Source organism: Gambusia affinis, linkage group LG12 (genome assembly GCF_019740435.1).
Source record: "Gambusia affinis linkage group LG12, SWU_Gaff_1.0, whole genome shotgun sequence".
NCBI lineage: Eukaryota > Metazoa > Chordata > Actinopteri > Cyprinodontiformes > Poeciliidae > Gambusia > Gambusia affinis.
The window spans coordinates 16,487,891-16,503,650 of record NC_057879.1 but is presented as its reverse complement, the minus strand read 5'-3'; the positions used below and the strand labels follow the sequence as shown (position 1 = coordinate 16,503,650).

Below are 15,760 nucleotides of genomic sequence, written 5' to 3'. Positions count from 1 at the left end.
TAAAAAGACATCCACGGCTAAGTAAAGGGTGGATGAATACATATGAACAACAGACTTTCCAGATTTGATCAAAATCGAAAACAAACTGCGGTTGTTATGACAAAATGTAAAAATGTTCCTAAGTTATGCGCATATTTAAAAAAGACAACTGGTCAGCAAATAAACAGATAGAATAAGCTAGTTCATTATGTTCAATTCATTACATAATAATAATACTAATAATAATAATAAAAGAGAATCTAAAATGGCTGTTACAGGCAACAGAAAACAGCCACTCAACTTTAAGCGGGTATTTTGCAGGATATGAACACACCTCAGATTGAGACACCCCAGCAGCCATTTTCACTTCAAACAGAGGGTTAATGCAGGTGTTGCAAGTGACTTTAAAGAAAAGTCTCTTATTAGCTTACAGCGTTTTAGTTAACGAGATTAGCAACACCTGCGTGTACCAACCGCCTCATGTCAAATGGCTTTAAAGATTTTAAGACAGATAACGTTTTGTAATAATGAGGCAGGAACTTAACCTGGACTATATACACAACGACATGTAAAGCAAACTTTCAAAGTATTAGCGGCAAATCTGGGTGAGTGCCTTTCTCTGTCTTCTAACACTCATCCACCTCTCAGTACCTTTCCCCAATTTAGCCCTTAATACAGACAAAAAAAGGGTTGTTTTTTTATCAAACAATTTATCAAGATAAATAAGACCAAATCTGTTTGTTGTTTGTTGTGTTTTATAAAACAAGTTTGATATATCTTTGGATAAAATTCACACTGTATTGAAGAATCTAAATCAGAGAACGAATAAATGAGATTTTCCTGCTCCTCTCAATCCAAGTCAGTCTTTGCATAAAAAACAAAAACATAAAAAGAAACACATATAAGAAAAAAGTTTAAAGGATAGAAAATTATGTTTTTAAGTTGTTTTTTAAAAAAATGTAGAATAACCAAGTCGAGGTTTGACCACTGTAAGTACAACTTACAGTCAAGTGCTGTCTAGATCACTTAAAATAATGAGACGCTGGGCATGCCGTGGTGGTGTAGGGAATAACGCAACCCATGTTTTCAGGCCTTCGCGGGTTCGACTCCCGGATCCGACAATATTGGCCGCATGTCTTCCCCCCTTTTCTGTCAGCCTACTTTCATATAAGGGACACTAGAGCTCACAAAAAGACCCCCTGGAGGGGTAATAAATAAATAAATAAATAAAATAATGAGACGCTACACAACAGATACCAACTTCAACAACATTAAATGGCTGCCATTCTTTAGATGTATTTTTGTATGATGCATTAAAAAAAACTGTACAGGAAATTTAAACCAACCAAAATTCAACTTCTTGCTTCACCCAGTGAGAAAAGCATGGTAATGCTCACGTCAAAAACAGCCACCAGTTTTTAGACGCATTAACTGTCATTGCTTTCATGGTGCAAAGTAGACAGGTTGGTATGTTTAGTTGTTTTTCTGTTTTTTCAGGCATGTTCATGGGTGGTTGCCAGTTATTTTCCCTGATTGTTCAGCAACATCAATGTAAACTTAGTTTTGCCATAAGACATTTATATTTTTCATTTTGATTTTCAGTTTAGTTCTTTAATGTTCCTACCTTAACTTTTAAGGTGCAGTTGCTCAACGAGGAGGAGCTGAGGAAAACCTCCAGCTGAACCTTTGTGTCCGGCTTGTCCAACGTCGATTTACAGGAAATGCAGTGGAAGGTTTGACTGCAGAAAGAAAAACAAAAAAAATAAATGAGCTGGAGAGCACTCACTATGACATTTAGTTTGTTAAATAAGAACTTACGGCTTTTCTGCTGACACCTCTAACCTGTCACTTCCACAGAGATTGCAAGCTGGCCAAGAATAAGCTTTATTCTCATCTACACCAACGATCACCCCTGATACACAGAAGCAAAATGACAAATTTACATTTATGGCCAACGAATGGTTTGGAAGTTTCAGAGAAATAAATTTACATTGCCTGTTTTTGTAAAGCTAAGCAAGAAGAACATTGATAGACAATCTAAGCACTGGCTTTAAAGTGTTTGTATGTTTATGTGTATGTGTAGGAGATAACAGCATCCTCTTTATTTTTAATCGAAGATGGCAGCGATAAAAGCAGCAGAAATGTTCTCCCCACCTAAAAACAACTCACTTCACAACCACAGCTGCTGCTTAACACTGCAAACATGGAACCTTAAACAGGATACCAAATGCAAAAACCGATAAGAAATTATTCGACTTAGTCTTTTGAGCCTCCCCCTCCCCCCCTTTCCTTGCTCGTAATTTCCAGAAGGCACGATTTGTGCACAAGCGCAAACTGCGTTTTATTTTCATTCGACCACCTGATCAAACACGGATGGCCGGAGAGGCCAACGCTGAGTGGGTTCACGATGTGATCTTTGCTCTCAGATGTGACGTGAAGGCAGCAGATGCAGATTATTATCTGCTACAAGCTTCAAAACCACATTTACATAATTAGAAACCAGGAAGACGTTATGCAGCATTTCAGTGGGATTTGAAGCAGATGATTCGGAAGACTGCAACACAATAGAAAATCTTTTCTTTTACTATATGAGCACTTGCAGTAAGTGGAACTAAGAATTGATGAGATGAAACATTAAAAAAGAATTAAAACATCAAACTGATACTGCTTGTGTCCAAAAAGAGATTAAAGATTTATTGCAAACTAACTAAGTCATTGTCACAACAGATGTTCAAACAATCATGGGGAGCACATATGCTTATTTTCCTGCAAAATATGTGGGAATGGACAGAAACTACAATATTTCATGAGTTTTATTCTACATTGTGTCTCAAAATGACACCCTGAGGACAGAGACGGAGGAACAAATCACATCACAACTGCCTGCAAGCAACATCAAAGTTCTTTTTTGTGCTGTAAAATTGTAAAAATATAAAAATGAATTTTTTTTTTTTCTTTCCCCACACAGAGAGAACAAGAAGTCGGGCCAGTTCAGCAGCAGGAATCAGATGAGAGGAGTCGAATGGAAAACCACTGGACTGAGAGAAGGGCAGAGAGACAGACCTGTGAGACTACAGAGGGAATTGGGTGTGGCCTCCCAACTCAAGGAATCCAGTCTCAGAGGCTGGGGCAGAGTCTTCACCTGGAGCTCAGAGCTGGAACATGAGTCTTGCCTTGTGGTGGTCTCAAAACTACTCTTGTGTTGTACTGAAGACACTTCAATGACAGACTGCTCCGCACAGAGGAGCACACCTAAATATGCAAATAAGAAAAAAGAAATACACTTTACTGCAAACAAAACACACATCCTCTCATTTAGATGCAGCGAGATTCCTCACACCAAAAGTTGGATTAAATAACAAGTAACAAATTAAGTAACAAAAAATAATAATAAGCCGCTTTGCAACATTAAATTGTTTTTCTCACACCCTTCCCGGGAGGAACAACCTTTTTTTGACCTTTCACACACATGCAACACTTAGTTCAAAAGGTGGAAAGGGTTTGACAGGTTCACTGTCTGAATCCTAATTTAAAACAAAATGTCTTCAACTCAACTTATTAACTGCTGTCTAACCGTTGGAAAAAAGCAAGGGAACACTTTTTGCTTATCGCATTACTCTAGTAAATGAAACTTCAATATTTCCCATAAATGTGGCTTTTGAGGTTGTATGTTTCAAGCTAACTTTGCTTGGTTGCAAAGATTTGGGGAAATAAGAAGTTGCACTCGTCAATGTGCATCCGGTGAGTAATACCAGCTCCCTTAAGTTATTCCAAAAAATGTGGGTTGAAGTTTGTTATTCGCGCTGCTCAAATGTAAAAAACAAAAGAAAAGAAAAAAAAGGAACATTTGCCATGCTTGGCTGCTGGTTTATTCCAATGGGTCTAAACAACGTGCATGCAACCTTGTCTGATGGTGTGGGTGTGTTCTGGTGTAAAAGTTTTGTGGTGGCTCCTGAACATCTCCTGCTGGCAAAACAGTCCCAGAATTACGTTTTACTCAACTCCTTGGCAGTTAACCTTTTAAATGAAAGATACGATACATTTGATTATGCTAAGGTTTATCCCCAGAAACTTCATTAACAAACTTTGAATTTTTTTTTCTTCTTAGTTTGGTCATTTCTTATGTGTATTTCCGCTATGGGAATTCAAGCCAGAGATTTTTTAATATAAATTGCCTCTGCAGCCTTTGTATCACTCCTCTACTGCAGAAATTTGGATGTTTATGGGTAACGTCTTGTTCTGCAGCCCATTAAGGACAAAAGTGGTTCCCGTTACAAGAATAAATAGTTGTGATTTTCAAGAATAAAATTCTAACCAATGATTCAGTCACAGCAATTACACTTCATAGCCTGTTTAAAGTCTCTCCAAACTGCCTGAAAATGAGCAAGTGGGGCTGGTGAAGTAAAAAAAAAAAAAAAAAAGAGACATTGTTTTACAAAATTCAAGTGAGTTTCTCCTTTCTGATGACAGTATTTTGACCCCTTGTTTTTCTGACCAATGCATATAGTCTGCAGAAACTTTTACATTTACAAGGAGAGCTGGAAAAAAGCGTTCTACCTGTTTATCAGCCTACAAGTAGCTTGAGCTCCCCCCCTGGCCGTTTCGGTGGGATTCTTTTCTTTATCGACAACTGCACATACATTTAAAAAACATATTTGCATAAACTGAACAAAGAGCCACATAACCTATTACTTCAGCTCTCTTTAAATCAAACTAAAGTCTTCCTGTTGCAAGTAAGATTACCCTTTTTTTCTGAATACAAAAATAAGTGTGACAGTTTGTGCAATTTGATCACATGCTTTGGATCATCATCCTTTGAAGTGGATGATGATCTTCATCATCCACAGCTTCAATATATTCCAATAATGTTCTTTCCCTGTGGCTTTTTAAGCAGCATATGTAGCTTCTGTTTCCAACTGAATATACTTGACCTAATTCAAAAGTACTAACTATTGTAAATTGATTAATGTGGCAGTTTAATAAGCAGATCATACATAAGTAGTAGACAATATTGTGTTGTTAAAACCATTACTCCTTCTCTAATATAGATATAAAGTTGAATATTTTAAATACAAGTCTTGATTTCGCTTAGCTAGTGTGAGAACTTGGTGCACACAATCATGTGTGGTAAAACACAAATCCCTCGACAGGACGATACAAAACTCTACCATGTTCTCTGATGGCATCTCTGAACGACATTTCACAGACGGCAGGGGAATTCAGTGCTTCGAGGACAGAGGAAGTGAGCACACAGGAAGTGCTCACACACAGAGCCACTGTTCGCCTGCATGGCCTCTCGGGCTGCTCCTCCTGAAGACTGGGGTCTGTCAGCACCAACCACACCTCCCCATGGCCTACATCAGTGCTCTAAAGTCCAACCAGAACAGCACACAAAAGCAGAAAATGAATTACTTAGAAACACAATGACCTACAAAGAGAATTTAAAGGAAATATTAGATGACAAAAGTTGACAAAGCAGAAATTGGATGACAACAATTTGCATCTTAAAAAAAAAAGCAACTTCTTTGACAAGATCACGCCTTCAAGAGGTTGCACACAATGCTGGTTTACTAGGGCGATAACATGAAAAAGTGGTGTGAGTGTGCTAAAGTCCAGCACTTTGATCTGAGCTGCTATCTTGTGTTGGTCAAAGGTTAAAGTTCTTGCCAATCAGTGACGAGGAATGGCCGAGCCTCGTACAGATGGTCAAACAGAGCGATAGGAGCTCTGCTCTCTACGTCAGAGTCCAACCTTATCAGTCTGTTAGTTTAAATAATCTTAACAAGATGAATAAGGGGCTTGGGAGACCCAATATTTGCTCTTTTTGAAGCTAAAAAGAGATTAAATCAATGTATTTTCGTGGTTTGAGACTGAAGGAAGAAATACCTGCATTCTTTTGTGTAAAACCGTGGCAATAAAACTGCAGCGACAGGATTTGGCCTCACTCTGAGGGATAAAAAAGTTACAAGGTATTAATATTCTGTATGCATATGTGTCTGTGTGTTTGCTGAGCTGAAGTGCTCACATGCAGTATGTCTCGTAGGGTCCGGCTTGCTGGGTGAAGGTAGAGTGGTGAAACGGTTTGCCCTTCTTTGGGCTCTACTGACCTCTGATGACCCGACAGCAGGTAGCAGAAACTTGGAGGTAGACCTGGAGAGCTGATTTCCTGCACACAAGGGACACTTGAGATCTCCATATAGAACAAAAATATATTCCTTCCCTACTCTTAAAAGTTCCAGAAATTATAATTAATATCATAAAACATAAATGTATCATTGGAATTCTTGGAAAGTTGATTTTCGTAGGTACTTATGAGTACTTATGACAAGGGTATTTGCAGGTTTAGACTCCTAAAGGCCAGCTAACTTTCAGTTCGGTGGAAATCATTAGAAAATTATGACAAAAATACTTTAATTTAAGAATTCCACAAATAAAAACCGACAGATTGGCTAAACAAAGAGTGATACTTTAATGTTTTGTTTTTGTTATTTTTGAAAACTGTGGCTTACAGTTCATGAAAACCAAAAATTCAGTTCCTCAGAAACTGCCATCTATGAGCTAAAAATGATGGGAAGACTGCTGACTTTACAGTTGTCCAGAAGATGTTTGGTGAGCCACGAAAGGACGTTTCGAAAGAAGTTCTGTATTCAAGGAGAATTGAGTGGAAGGAAAACGTGGGGTAGAAAAAGGTGCACAAAGAACAGGAATAACTGCAGCCTACAGAGGAAAACCAAGCAAAGGACATTACAAAGACCACATACTAAGTGCCTATTCTGTAGCTCATATACACTTTTCAGTGTGCTGCGAAGGCTGCCATTTCTTTATATACATTTAAAAATATATTGTTGGCCTTATTTAATGTTATAATTTTCTGAGAAATTAAACTTTGAGTGTTTATTAGCTGTAAGCTATAATCTTTTAAATTAATAGAAATAAAAGCTTAATACATATAACACCTTTTTTCATTGACTTCCTGAAATAAAGAAACTTTTTTCATGATATTCTAATTAGTTTTAGTACCAAAAATCCCAAGTAATACTGATATTTGCCTTATTCGTAATAGTAGTGGTGTGAATTTTAATGTAGCATGCATTTAATGTCCAATGTTTGTGCCCATCTAGATTTTTTTTATTTTGATCCCTATGAAAAAAAAAATATGTTTAGTGTTTAAAAATAATGTTTCCAAACCCATCGGAAGAGCCGAGTAATCATTGTTATATTTTAATTTATGTTATTTTCCATGAACAGGTCAGTGTTAAGTTTGCAGACTTTGAGCGGATGGTAAATATCAGTCAATGACAGCACTCGTCTCTGAGCCCTAAAAAGAATGTTACCAAGTTACATTTTTCATCTCACACGCAGCCAAAAGCTGTTTATCACTCAAAACATTTTTTAAAGTAATTAACTGCCGCCTAACATTTTACTGTTTGGTTACGTTTAGTAGTGACTTGGCAGCAAAATTTTAGAAGTAATCTGTCAAAAATTAACAACAACTTGGCAAGAATTGTTTTCGTTTAGGTGATTCTGTGAAAATTTCAGTGATACGTAAAAACATGAAGAAAACACAAAATTTGACACCAAATCTCTATCGTGCAATATAGGGCAGACATTAAAGTCAACTTAAATGGTGCATTCACTATTTTAGAAATAGAAAGGCAAAATGTACTTATTAATGCTTTTTTGGATTTAGCATTGTGACTAAAGCAACTAAGCAATGCTACACAAGTATTGTTTCCCTTGTGCTTTAGATATCAGGAAATAGCTACTTTCACTGATTTGCCCCACACTGTTTCTTCTTGGTGGTCCTGAGTGTCAAACTGAGGTGGGTCAGGGTCTATTGGTCTTTGAATGCACTATTTATAAAAGGAGACACTAAAAAATACAATTTAAAGAAGTTCATAAAAGCAGTAGTTTATAAGATTTGCATCTGCTCTCCCTTCCCCCCCCAAGCGTGTTTTTTGTGTTAAGTTTTTTACACTATAATCTCCAAATTGAGGGCAGAAAGTTGGGGAGAAAAGTCATTCAAAAGACAGGTAAGATAAAGTAACTGGCAATATAATCTTGATACAATATTAAAGAAATGCTAAATACATAATTATCAGTGCAAATTTATTCACAATAATAATAAAAAAAAAATCTACAAAGATCACATTCTAAAATTCTGGTCGCTTTGTCTTCGTGGACACATGCATTAAATGATCCTAAATTAGCACATTAAAGGCAGATGAATGAATAGCCTCGTCTCAGGGGATTAAACTATTGTGACTATAATGAGAACTTACATTTAGCATACTAAGCGAGTTTCCATGATCTTTCAGAGACGTTGCTGGGGGCCACAGACTGTCTATCAAGCTGAAAAGCCTGGAGTGCCTGCAAGTAAGAAACAAAAAAACATGAGAAGGAAGAGTGAGGAGGGGCACAGAAAGGGGGGACAGAAGGAGAAACTCCCGAATGAGGGACTTGAGTGACGGGAATGAAAGGTTTCACAGCCGGTTTCACTTCCACTGAAACATAAATTTGTAAAGAGTGCCTGCTTTTTTTTGTACCACCTACAATCAACAGAGAGCATGTCAGGGCTGGCAGATCAGAAACGCACACAAAATACCTTCTACAAGGAGGTCATCTGAGGCTTGAGAGCGTACATCCAATGTAAATTATGATATAATTGTGGGGAAGAAATAATGTTTAGAAAAAGGATTACAAGAGGTTTAAAATGTCCAGATTAGCAATTAGTGACACTATGGCTCCTGTTAGCACATCCTTAATCTCCTTTGACAGCCTGCTGGAACTTCATACTCATTATACTTTGATGCTACCAGATTGACGTCAAACCACTGTTGGAAGTAACAATTTAAAAAATCTAGGGGAAAAAACAGTTGCAACCTCATTCTGACTCAGACTATTTTCTGAGAAGAATATGTTGAGTTCAAGGTATTACAACTTCATTCATGCATAGGGGTGCTGTCATATCAGTCAGTGCTTAACAACCAGCTAGTCAACCTCTAATCACAGTGTTTCTTTGTGTGGAACCAGTTCTGCAGCACGGTCAAGTCCTGTGAGGCTAAATCATTGATGGGTAACGACAGGCTCACACTGCTCATTCAACACTTTGAGTTTTAATCCTGACTCTGTTTTCCTTTGGGTAAAGGACATTTGTTTTATCTGATCTAAGGTGCAGCTCTAGTCCACAGTTTGTTTAACAGATTTTTAATCAGCACATGCAGAGCTTTTCTCATTTGTTAGGTGTCATACATGTATCATGAAGTAAACAACTTCTTGTAAACATAACACATCATTAAACCAAAAATGATAATTAGAAGATTGTTTGGAAACCTTGTGACTCTTGAAGCTGACTGTTATGAAGAACTTCAATACTTTTTTTTTTAAATACCTGCATCTAATTTTACTTTTGGAGCTAAATCTGAAAAGTGTGGCCCCTTAAGTTTTAGTTCATGAGAAAAAAACACAAACTGGCATAGAAAGGTGAGTCTGGCTTATGCTGAAAATGCAAAAAGAAAAAAAAAAAAACATACAAGTATCTCTAAAGTTGACAGATTAGCTAACAATGTCTTGTCTGTGAAGTGCACACAAAAGATGTTATGTAAAACAACTAAAAAGCAAGACTAAAGCTAATTTTTCTAGTTTAGCAGAAACGCACCAGAACATTTATGGCTTTATCCGTCTTTTAAAGCTTGGCTCGCAGTAACTCGCATGTTGTTAACTTTCCTTTGATGTTAATGTCTATAAAAGTTAAGGGAAAGGTCACATTGCGCCCTGATTTTGTAACAAAAAAAGGACATTACCATAATTCCCGGACCAGAAGGCACTACTTTTTTCCACAAGCTTTGAACACTGCTATGCGGCTGATATATGGCTTTTTACCAATGAGTTTTGAAAGGTTGCACTGTTGCATGATGAAAAGGACAGCAAAAGTTTAAGAGCAAATTTACCTCGACACGAAAGTGACATTGAACACATTTATTAAGAAATCTCCCTAGATTACAGCAACATCAGACAGAAATCAGACGGAGATTTGTGTCTCCGTGGATTAAACTGAAGTTTTTCTTTAACTTAAGCAAAATTTACGAAGTTTTTCTTTGTAAACAGCTTGTGAGTAGGTTGCAGTTCACAGGGTTGTGTAGGTGTAGGATATGTGTGAACTCTGCTTGCTTCAGTCATGTTTGTCTCCAATTATTGGTTCGCTTCATTTGGGCAACGACTTTAAAACAAAAATGGTGAATAAAGCACCTGCTTCCCCTTAGAAATGAGCTGGTCTACAGGGTTTTTCAAAGCTCTCAAAGGCTGAAATGGCCTAAAGTGAAGAAGAACTTCAATCTAGGCGATGAAAAAAAGGAGATGTAGGTTCAGTGAAGTTTCATTGCGAACCACAGCATCAGTTACACATGGGACTTGCATTATGAGCAGCTCAAGAGACGACGCCCCACTGCTACTGATGAGAAGCCAGTAAAGAGAAAAGCCACCACAAGTTATTTTAAAGCAGCTGAGCACACTCTGAAGTCTGATATGCTGTCTGTCACATTTCCCCCTAAATAAGAGTTTCTAGAAACATTTAGAAACCCGTTTGAATAATTAACGCTATACTTGAATTTGTTATAGCGCATATAGTGTGTGGAAGGCCAATCCAATTTAACGTGATTCTGTTTTAACCTCTTTTTAATTAAGTAAATAATGTCAAAAAGTACATGAATTAAGTTTAAATCTGAAAAACGCATCAATAATATTGAGTTGACACATGTCCAGTCATTTCTAAGTTACAAGGAAATGTCACAGTATCTGTTCTTACATTTTAAATAGAGCGCATTAAATTTCTGTTTCCTGGTGACGTCAATTTCTAGTTTACTTTCATCACATTTGATATTTTGAATATTCAGGCTATTTCGTTTATAAATACAGAAAATAGAGGCTTTTCTTTTTCATTTTCTCACAGTGTAGATGGCACTTGATATATATATATATACGGTATATATGTCATATCTTAAAGCGCAAATGTTTACATATTTATTACATACCAGACAATTGGTTAGTAAATTGATTAATTTAATTAACCACACTGACATGCGAGTCAATGGGTTCATGAAGACATTGGTGCCCTCTGTTAAGGTAACAGAAATGCATTAAGAGCAGAACCAAAAAAACATGTCATTTCTTTCCAACAAAGCTAAACAACAGAAGTTGTAAAAGCAAATATTGTAAATAAAAAAAATGGAAGACGCTTGGGAAATGTTTTTATACTAATTTTCTCGAGGTTTTTAAATGATCAGAACTCCTTATCAGGAGCCAAATTAACACATTGCTGCTGTGGGTTTCTGTGTGTCATGTAAAACCAGAAGTTCACACTTTAGCTCACCATGACACATCAGAGCCATTAAAAGAAGTATATGTGAAAAGTATAACCTACTGACAAAAGCATTTTCACTTTATATGTTTCTGTGGAAGAGCATTATGCCTAAAAGTTTGAGATGTTTTGCTTTTTTTGTTTCCTACTGTAAGCAGAAGAGAAATTATTTTTACTTAAGCCAACCAACTACTTCTTTTTGCTTTATATTTAATATTACAACTAAGCACCGTCACTATTGAGTAGCAGACTATATGAAATTAATACCAATAATTCTGCCTACAGGACAGACAGCTTGCTCTAGGACAGGCTTAGAGGTCTACCAGACATTGATACCCGAATGAGTGGAAAAACCCAGGCTGTTTTCCAACTTGGGTAAATGCACAAGATACTGGAGATAGTTCATCTATCACACTCTGACCAAAGACGACCTCCAGAATTATTATGAGCAGGAGAGGCTTTGAAAATATCATGGAGGTAAACATACCTCAGCCAGTTTCTAGATGCCCCCACACCAGTTCTACTAACTGTTGCTAATCTGGGATCTCGACTGGAAACTCACGAGGAACAGACACCATGAACCTCGGTATCACTTTACATGTAAACACAGCCGTGCTGGCAGGACAGCATCACAAGGTTCAAGAAAGTTCGCAACATCATGTTTACATATTTTGTTTATGAGAAGGACAGTGGGTGCTAAATTTCCAAAAATACCACAACACAATTTCTTTGATTGAATATGAATTTGCAGATGGCTTAGCAAGATGGCTTAAGGCTCTGAGGGTGCTTCGCATCATTTTTTATCAGCCACTGTCTAACTCAGGCATTTACCCGAGGCTGTTACCTTAAAATGCTAAAGAGAGAGAGATAACCTGGTATTTACCAGAAATGTCAAACTACAAACTGTTGCTGGTGATAGGTTGAACTTTCCCAGGCAAAATTCAGGTGAAAAACGACCCTGACGCAAGAGAAAGCTGACTCTCACCTTTCTCGAGTGACCCGCTGCACCACTTTAACGCCCCTCAGCACACAGGTTCTTCCCTGCCACATCTGGCAGTACTGGTGGAGCTCGTCTTTACTGGACAGAGGCTGGAGTCTGACAACGCTGAAAATCCCAAAGCTATCCTGGACTAGAACACATAACCTAGCAGAAAGAATGGAAAAAAGAAAAAAAAATGTTAAACACATTCCTTGACAGAAATGAACAAGGCTTTTTCATTTTAAATATTTGTAAGCATTTAGCAATTTGTTATCTTCAATGCTAACACATCAGAACTAACATTCAGTTGTTCCACATTTCGCCCTGCAAAGGCGTTCTAATTCCTTGAACTTTTTCATAATTGAGTTACTTAACAACCACAGACTTAATTGTATTTTGAACAGACCTGAACTAGAGAAGCAAATGCACAACTGTGTGGTGGAAGGTGGAATCTGTAAAGTGTGGTGCGCAGATATTTTCAGTCTTCATTTCTCATTAAACTTTGTATGACTAATTCATCTGTAAATGAGGTTCTCCAGTGTTGCATTTACTGTTATGGATCGGTGAAGGCCTCAGAAGTTTGTTAGAAAACAGTGAGGAAACGGCGAACAGCAGGTTTGGAAAATAAAAGAACATCCTAAAATTTGAACTACAACAGAGGTAGAAAAGTTAGTCAGAGTAGGTTGAAAATATAAAGCAACAACAGAAAATAACTTTGTATGTGAAATGGGTAGAAATATACTCAAAAAGCCAGCTGTGACTGCAATAAAAGGTGGTTTTACAACCTGTCGCCTGAAGGTTTCATAATTTTGTTAAAAAATGTTGAAAACCATGAATCATTTTTGTATTGCCTATAATAATAGGAGGCATTTAAGTTTGCGGTTAATACACAAAAAACCAGCCATATCCAAAGATTAAATACAACTTTGGAGAACTTATATTTTACCAACTACAGCAAAATGTGTCTTTAAAGTGAATGAAAAACTATTTGTCCGTATGATGAATAACAAAACTACAAACTGCTAGTGAAAGTAATAAATACTTGTGTTTCAAAAGGCCTTCACCAGCTTTGGAGTTGCGGCCTAAAAATGACATAGTGGGTTTCAAAAACAGGAAACATATTTCTTGAGGAGTACCTGAGAAAAGCAAGTGTTAAAGACAGCTGCCAAGCAAATGTAGTGCGGGCCATCAGTTTATTAATTGTTAGGATATGAAATATTTTCAAATAAAGTTGATCTACGAAGAAAACTACTGCATGCTGGAATATCTATGATGGTATATCAAAACCTGATTCAGTGTGAAAACAAACACATTCTTATAGTAACGAAATGTTAAATTGTGCTTCGTCACTGTAACAATACTGTGTTGATACTTAATCATGACATTTGTGTGTTAATGTCAGTAGTTGGCTTGACAGGCTGCTGCTGACAGAACAGACCTTTGGCCTGCAGAGTTATGAGGGAGTGAAGAGTTGAGTATTCCTGCAGTCTGCTATTCATGGCAAGCTCTGGGCCTCAACGGCTAAAAGCTCTAGTATCAGTGAGAGTCAAGCCCAGACAAAGTCCTGTACAAACCGAGAGTAAACACTTGAGTTCATGTACCCTAGTTTGACAAGCAGTGGCCAGAGAAGACGAGGAGGAGGAGGAAAAGAAGGAGGGAGAAAAAAGTTTGGGAGGAGGACTGTCCACCAAGCCTGTGCATGCATCCACACACCCAGACACTGGAGATATTTGAGGTTGTTTTCAACCACCTGATTGGAGCTACGGATGTTTTCTGTTGCTAAACATGGGGTCTGTGTTTGTCTTGAGAGACCTGGGCTAAGACACGAAAATAACATTCCTGACATGTCTTTTGGTAGTCTGACCATAATCAACTACGATTATTTTCAGCCACTAAGTTATATATTCATACTTCCAAATCAGATATCTGCAACCTGTTGCAATGACAAAATATATAGGAAACACCACAGATGATAACAAAGTGAGCTGTAAGTGTTGGTCTAAGAGCTTCCCAGAATAAACAATAAGATTACAACTATCAAGGTATCTACAGAAAAAAAAAAAGAAAAAAAAAAAAAAGCTCAAGCAAGGGAAAAGTGAAGAAGCCATCAGTGCTGAGCAGCAGGTGCGGGAGGGGCAGCATTGTGTTACTCTGGTACTGGAAAGTTCTTGGGTTTTAAAACTAGAAATTCTAAAAACATTTTATCCATGGATATTGGTGACTGGACCACGCCCCATTGGAGGTGCATTCACACCAGCCCTGTTAAGTCCAATTTAATCCAATTTCGGTTTGTCTGGATAGTCCTGTTCATTTGGGTGAATGTGCAACTGAAGTCTGATGAGGAACAAAAAAAGATAACTATGATCCACCTAAAAACCTAGGTCTTGGTTGGTTGAAGTGAACTGTAGTGTCGTCTGAACACATATGTGGATGCAAATGGAGGGGAGGTCTGTCGAATAGCAGGAAATGGACCACAGGACAGGGCATTCTGGGTAAACACAATGAAAACAGCAATTTCTCCCACTAGCACAAGTATAGCGCTAGTGGGAGAAAAAGCTCATGGTCTTTTACCAAACACAAAAGAGAAATTCTGCAACCACTAAAATCTCACACTATTCAATTTTTATTTACATTTTGTGAAGCAGGAAGTTGCCCTCTTGTCTTCTTTAAAGGTTTTCATATCATTTTCTTTAGAAGTTCTTGGTTCAGCGACACCACAGGCAAGAGGAGGAACAAGTTATTGAAAGGGTTTGAATCGTTTAACACTGCAGTGTGAAAGCAAAGAGCACCAGCTAAAAATTCAACAAATTTAGCATTTGTTTGGCTCACAAATATTCTGTTGTACAAATCTAACTGTACTTTGGCCCTGCAGCCATTCTTCTTAAAACCCATGCTTTGATTTATGTCAAATCTCGTTAATGCTGACTGAAAAAAAACCCCATTGTTGCACTGCTAATTAGCTAACTAAAAAAAACCCCAACAACAACAAAAAGACAAAATAAAAGAAAAACAACTAACTGTCAAGCAGTTAAACTCTTCTCATCTGACGGCATGCTAGTAAAACAAAAACCAGAGAAAACTGGCTTTGGGAACCACAATTAAGGGTTTATGTTAAAGCTCAACGACCACCAGAAGCTAACTAAGTCAATAAAAATGAGGTAAATGCAAATCCAGTGAACACTATGGTAAAATTCAAGCAACATCTTGCACCTATTTAGAAAAGCTATTCATCCACACTTTTGTGGATGAATTTCTGCTTCTTTAAAAAAAAACAACACTGTTACTCCAAGAAACCATTTGATAATTCTAGGTGTCCATCTTTCTGGACAACAAAGCATCTACTATAACAAGAAACTGGATTATCTGATCCAACATGTCTGCTATGCTTTGTAGTAGCAGCAGTTGAACAACGATTTCCTCTCAGATTTATCTCTGAAAGACTTCAG

The 15,760-nt window shown here is 37.4% G+C and overlaps 1 protein-coding gene across 2 annotated transcripts in view; it reads right to left on the bottom strand.

Annotated features, from left to right (window-relative positions):
• The window catches only part of spidr (scaffold protein involved in DNA repair), a 44,818-nt gene that overhangs the window by 2,387 nt on the left and 26,671 nt on the right, over positions 1–15,760 (bottom strand). Inside the window, exons 11-18 of one of the 2 annotated variants that reach the window (XM_044134270.1) lie at positions 12,321–12,479; positions 8,262–8,349; positions 6,005–6,145; positions 5,866–5,925; positions 5,148–5,346; positions 3,043–3,231; positions 1,798–1,891; positions 1,604–1,718 (exon numbers count right to left, since the gene is read on the bottom strand). In XM_044134270.1, the coding sequence (XP_043990205.1) occupies positions 1,604–1,718; positions 1,798–1,891; positions 3,043–3,231; positions 5,148–5,346; positions 5,866–5,925; positions 6,005–6,145; positions 8,262–8,349; positions 12,321–12,479 (1,045 nt within the window). Of the gene's footprint in view, positions 1–1,603; positions 1,719–1,797; positions 1,892–3,042; positions 3,232–4,536; positions 4,610–5,147; positions 5,347–5,865; positions 5,926–6,004; positions 6,146–8,261; positions 8,350–12,320; positions 12,480–15,760 lie in introns of those variants that run through there. The other variant, XM_044134271.1, reaches the window with a different exon arrangement.